Source organism: Nanorana parkeri, unplaced genomic scaffold (genome assembly GCF_000935625.1).
Source record: "Nanorana parkeri isolate BGI_ZX_2015 unplaced genomic scaffold, ASM93562v1 scaffold130, whole genome shotgun sequence".
Classification (NCBI taxonomy): Eukaryota; Metazoa; Chordata; class Amphibia; order Anura; family Dicroglossidae; genus Nanorana; species Nanorana parkeri.
The window spans coordinates 314,263-320,926 of record NW_017306398.1 but is presented as its reverse complement, the minus strand read 5'-3'; the positions used below and the strand labels follow the sequence as shown (position 1 = coordinate 320,926).

General features: G+C 44.1%; 1 protein-coding gene across 1 annotated transcript in view; it reads left to right on the top strand.

Moving 5' to 3' along the window:
- The window catches only part of LOC108784854 (transient receptor potential cation channel subfamily V member 6-like), a 52,989-nt gene that overhangs the window by 3,183 nt on the left and 43,142 nt on the right, over positions 1-6,664 (top strand). The window contains exon 2 of the mRNA XM_018553796.1: positions 739-836. Coding sequence (XP_018409298.1) covers positions 739-836 — 98 coding nt within the window. The remainder of the gene's footprint in view (positions 1-738; positions 837-6,664) is intronic.

Below are 6,664 nucleotides of genomic sequence, written 5' to 3'. Positions count from 1 at the left end.
AGTCCCCCCCCCGGCTTCCATCCCCCCCCCGCCCCCCTCTGCCAATGCCAATCACTACACTGGCTTCCATCCTCCCCCCCTCACTGCCATTCCCTCCACTGGCTTCCATCCCTCATCCCTCCCGGCCAATCCCTCCATTGGCTTGCATTCCCTCGCCCCTCTCTGTCAATCCCTCCACTGGCTTCTACTCGCCCAACAAATTATATTCAAAATATTAACAGAATAACATACAAAGCCAACCACAACTCTGCCCTCCAGCTATATCACCAACCCGGTGTCAAAATATCTTCCAAACCAACGCCTCCTGCTCTCTAATTCCCTCATCGACTCCTCCCATGCTCACCTCCATAGTGTATCCCATCCTCTGGAGTATCTCTCCTATTCTGTCCACCTTTAGGTGATCCCCGTAAACTGTTCTCTTCAGGGACACATATCCCATCTCTAACCAATTACTAAACTTTTACTATCTCCATCAACTAATCCCCCAGAGTTACTTACCACCTCTTTGTATTACTAGCCTCTCCCTATCACATTGTAAACTCTCATGAGCAGAGTCCTAAGCCTCTTGTATTGAATTGTATTTGTGACTGCACTGTCTCTCTCTTTATTTTTTAAAGCACTCCATAAACTGTTGGTGCTATATAAATCATATAGTATAATAATTTTCTTTCTATACTTCTAATTTTTCTGTTATCATATATATCATGTGCAGACAAGTAACACAATCTGTTCTTGCAGAATTCAGGAGCTGCCCCTCCTTCGCTATGTGCAGGGGAATCACACAAACGCTCTAAGGAAGCTGCTGGCTTTGAAGACCACTAACCTACTGCAAAGAGGTAAGTACTTCATCCAGGTTATTTATGAAAACCAAGAAAAGAGCCAAAAACAAGCTAACAAGTGCAACAATCAATAGTTAGTTATATCTGATATCTGCATGTCTTGTGGAAACAGTCCGCACCTCCTACTGTAGGCCAATGGGTACAGCGGGTCAATGACATCAAGCATATGCCATATGAAGGATCTGTCTAGCTCTCTGAAGGGTACAGTACATAGGTTCTAGGCCACATGGTTCTATTGGGCAGAGTTCCTGGAATCGGACACCTGCAGACAACTACGGGGAGTTTGATTCAATGTGACCCTGGTTTGGGGCACCCCCACCCTATCCCCGTTCCTCCTGGCACTCGTTGGTCCTTTATCCTTTCACTACCCCTCCATCCCTGTGCCCTGTCCCCATGTCTTTGTGCATCTGTGTCTTTGCTGTGCGTCTGCTGCTTGTGCGGATTTCCTTTCTCTTTTCTTTCCGGTTTTCTCATTTCCTACTTATGTACGTTGCACCTAGATTATGAACGCCATCAATGCCTAAAGTTTGATTTTTCCATAGCCCTTTCGTGGCCGGAATTCATGGCGGCCGGAAGGACCTCCTTTTGGAAATGTCTTTTGTTTTACAGTGTTCACTTGTTATGCTGTGACAGTATATTGTCTTTGACTCAGGTATATGCAACACTACGTGCACTCTCTGTTACGGTAGTCACGGACCTCCATTCTGATTTTTCAGTTGATTCTATTTCATCACTTTATTTTTGCATGCTGTTGTACGTTACTCTATCATATGGCATTGTGGTATTGACATTTTCTTTATTTTTGTATGTTTTATATCTGAAAAATTGTTTAATAAAATAAGAATTTATATTTTTAAAAAAAGGGTCTTCTGACTGTGTACTACGGGTTGCAGCACCTTCCATGCTGCTCTTTGCACAGCACATAAATACTGTATGACTATGCCATTTCTAAAAATACTAGGTGCCTGGCCATAATGCTGCTCCTGTTGCTCTTTTTTTATTACCGTATTATCCGCTCTATAAGGCGCTCCGGACCATAGGACGCAGGGATTCTGTGACAGAAGCTGCAGTTAGTGATCGCTGAGACAGGTGGCGCTGTGATTACAGCGCCACGGTCTCAGTAATCACACAGAGCAGACGAAGAACGGACTTTCTTCGTCTGCTTAAGGGGCTCTATGGTGAGCTCCTATGCCGTGGTCACGGTCCCCCAGAGGAGCGGGGGACCCCGAAAACCGCGCTGGGGGTGTGGACACGATCGCAGCCGCTCGATTTAATACAAGTGATCTAATTAGATCACTTGTATTAAACCAGCAGCGGCTCCCACTGTACATTCAGCTCTGCTTGTCAGGAGCAGGGCTGAATGTACAAAAAAACTACTCGCCCGGTGCCCGAAACTGCATGTCCCGGGCGTCGGGCGATAGGTATTCGCTCCATAAGACGCAGGCACATCTTTCCCCTCCGTTTGGGGGAAAAAGTGCGTCTTATGGAGCGAAAAATATGGTACATCTATTTTTCTTAACAGATTTAAAAAAATAAATTCTAATGCAACAAAGCATCTGACACTGGGAGGGATACATAGTCATGTAAAAGATCCGATAATCAGGTGGCCGTAGACACATTGGGGTAATCTGTGAGGCTATCAGCATATATAGATCATAATCTACTTTATAAATGTAGTCTTACAATGTTGGTCTTACTTGCTGTATATATTCTCATTGTCATATTGACAGTGTCTAATTCTGGCTGTTGGGTCTGAGCTAATCAATTCCTTGGGGAATGTCTAGTCAAGACATGGGGAGCTAGAGTATAGAAATCCAATGAACTATGGCTACACCACTGGCCTTGAGTGCAAGGCAACAATGGGCAGCAGACAGACCCGATAGTCCATCCAACTGCTCACATAAGCTGCATAACCCTTAGATTTTTGACATTTTTTTTTTTTTAAAGAACTTTGTTCACACAGCATAACACATCCTGCCAGACTGTTTTCCTCCTCTTACGCACTTTTCCCAATATGGGGCTTAATCACAGAGATCATGATTAAGCCCCACATGGAGCAAAATGTACTGAAACATGTTGGAGGTGGGAGTACAAGTGAAGCAAATGGCAATCACAATCATCATTCTCAGCACACTTACCAGCAAGCCTGCAAAAAAAAAAATACACTGTCTAACTAGCATTTTAGTTGCACACCTTTTGCAAAATATGTGGAAACCATACTGCTTTGTCAAGGCCCCTCTGTGTACTGTGGTCCTAATGGGCTACCTCCAGGCGAAGCTGCACAAAATTTAACGTTTGATATACAGTATATGTTCCAAGACGGAGGCTCTCATGGATTAGAGTTAGGACCACACTACACATATGGGCCTTGACGAGGCAGTGTGGCCTCCACACTCCACATATTTTTCAAGAGGTGGAGCACAGTCTGGTGGGATTTGCTATCCACTGTAAACAATAAAGTTCATAAAAAAAAAAAGAAGAAACACAGAATCTAGCAGTTGTGTGGCTTATGCATGTTGTTGGATGAACTAAAGTACAGAGGAGGAAAGGATGGGAAGGGCAGTAGCCAACAGAGGTTGTCACCTAGGTGGGTGAAGACGTAAGATAGGAAGCGGTTATGAAAGGCAAGAAGATGGGAGAAAGGTGCTGGTTGCTGCATGTGTTAGACTTGAATTCATTTTGTTACGAGTTCCAGGTTTGGCACCTAAGCCAACCCAAGTGATCCCACCTGCTCATTGCTGTCCAGAATGTTATTGATCCTGGCTGTTAAGGATTCTATAAGTTAAAATCTTTGGATACGGCTATATAAGGGCAAGTGTGGTTGGTCCATGGGTTCCCTTCCAGTAGGAGGCAATTAAGCACCTTGATGCGATCAACTATCTGGAGTTAAGGGGTTGAGTGTGGCGTACGCTCTGCCCAAACCCGCTGTAAGTTAATCACATGTGACTATACACAGTTCTGAACCGAGCGTAGGCGTCACAAGGACGTGACAATACCACTCTCAGCCTCACCCTGCACAGAGATTTCCCAGCTCGCGGGACCCAATCTCAGACCAGCAGACTGAGAGCGATCGTCACCAGGGTTGGTTAACGCCGCAGTTAAACCTTGACCCACAAACGTTCGCTGCCATCTGTTGTAAATTATGATTGAAGTAGATATATTAGGGGTATATTTAGGGTGTATGCTCATGTATTGAAGGAAATTCTTTGGGCTGATGTTCTTTAACACACCTATGCTAACTAGGTTTTTATTGTGTAAGTTTCTTGACCAGTTGACCATCCTGTTTTGTTGATTGTACACAATAGAACAGCTGTAGGAAATGTTGTCAAAACCTGTTTAGTTAACTAACATCAAAGGGATAATTAGACCAGCCAATCAGGAATCCATTGAGTGTTAGTGAATGGCACTAAACTGTATATGAAGGCAGAACCTAAAGTGGTTAGGGGAGATCAGAGTGTGGATAATTAGACCAGCCAATCAGGAATCCATTGAGTGTTAGTGAATGGCACTAAACTGTATATGAAGGCAGAACCTAAAGTGGTTAGGGGAGATCAGAGTGAAGGTGCCCATACACTGCTCATTTCTCGTACGAGAATCGCGGGAAATCCCGCGATTGTACGAGAATCGTGCAGTGTGAACGGAGACGTGCGACCATTTCTATTAACCCTTAGATTTTTGACATTTTTTTTTTTTTAAAGAACTTTGTTCACACAGCATAACACATCCTGCCAGACTGTTTTCCTCCTCTTACGCACTTTTCCCAATATGGGGCTTAATCACAGAGATCATGATTAAGCCCCACATGGAGCAAAATGTACTGAAACATGTTGGAGGTGGGAGTACAAGTGAAGCAAATGGCAATCACAATCATCATTCTCAGCACACTTACCAGCAAGCCTGCAAAAAAAAAAATACACTGTCTAACTAGCATTTTAGTTGCACACCTTTTGCAAAATATGTGGAAACCATACTGCTTTGTCAAGGCCCCTCTGTGTACTGTGGTCCTAATGGGCTACCTCCAGGCGAAGCTGCACAAAATTTAACGTTTGATATACAGTATATGTTCCAAGACGGAGGCTCTCATGGATTAGAGTTAGGACCACACTACACATATGGGCCTTGACGAGGCAGTGTGGCCTCCACACTCCACATATTTTTCAAGAGGTGGAGCACAGTCTGGTGGGATTTGCTATCCACTGTAAACAATAAAGTTCATAAAAAAAAAAAGAAGAAACACAGAATCTAGCAGTTGTGTGGCTTATGCATGTTGTTGGATGAACTAAAGTACAGAGGAGGAAAGGATGGGAAGGGCAGTAGCCAACAGAGGTTGTCACCTAGGTGGGTGAAGACGTAAGATAGGAAGCGGTTATGAAAGGCAAGAAGATGGGAGAAAGGTGCTGGTTGCTGCATGTGTTAGACTTGAATTCATTTTGTTACGAGTTCCAGGTTTGGCACCTAAGCCAACCCAAGTGATCCCACCTGCTCATTGCTGTCCAGAATGTTATTGATCCTGGCTGTTAAGGATTCTATAAGTTAAAATCTTTGGATACGGCTATATAAGGGCAAGTGTGGTTGGTCCATGGGTTCCCTTCCAGTAGGAGGCAATTAAGCACCTTGATGCGATCAACTATCTGGAGTTAAGGGGTTGAGTGTGGCGTACGCTCTGCCCAAACCCGCTGTAAGTTAATCACATGTGACTATACACAGTTCTGAACCGAGCGTAGGCGTCACAAGGACGTGACAATACCACTCTCAGCCTCACCCTGCACAGAGATTTCCCAGCTCGCGGGACCCAATCTCAGACCAGCAGACTGAGAGCGATCGTCACCAGGGTTGGTTAACGCCGCAGTTAAACCTTGACCCACAAACGTTCGCTGCCATCTGTTGTAAATTATGATTGAAGTAGATATATTAGGGGTATATTTAGGGTGTATGCTCATGTATTGAAGGAAATTCTTTGGGCTGATGTTCTTTAACACACCTATGCTAACTAGGTTTTTATTGTGTAAGTTTCTTGACCAGTTGACCATCCTGTTTTGTTGATTGTACACAATAGAACAGCTGTAGGAAATGTTGTCAAAACCTGTTTAGTTAACTAACATCAAAGGGATAATTAGACCAGCCAATCAGGAATCCATTGAGTGTTAGTGAATGGCACTAAACTGTATATGAAGGCAGAACCTAAAGTGGTTAGGGGAGATCAGAGTGAAGGTGCCCATACACTGCTCATTTCTCGTACGAGAATCGCGGGAAATCCCGCGATTGTACGAGAATCGTGCAGTGTGAACGGAGACGTGCGACCATTTCTACTGTACGGTCGCACGTCTTTTGTCTAAGGAGCACGCTAGCAAACCAGCAGAAAATCGTACGATTTTCAGCTGGTTTGAACGGTGCTCGGGAGACAAATGCCGAACGGGCCGGTGTGCGCTGCCCGTTCAGCATTGCGGTCAACGGAAGATAGTCTTGCGATGATCGAGAGTAAGATCTGCCTGTCCAAGATGGGCAGATCGTACGTTTTTTTAATCACTTTACAACCATCGCAAGACTGTGGTCTTGCGATGGTTGTACAGTGTATGGCCACCTTCATGAAGAGAGGCACATAGGTGCATGTATAGATTGGAAATATATTCTGGGTAGATAGAATGGGTCATCATGGAACCTTTGTCATCTAAGGTCTAGACTGTTTCTGTTCATCTGTTACTTTGATCCAATTAAATGCTACTTGGTTGAACTGAGGTTGCCTGGATATTTCCTGAAGGTCCAATTTTCGCAATGCACATAAATAAAAAATAAATCATTAAATTAAATAAATATTATAAATAAAC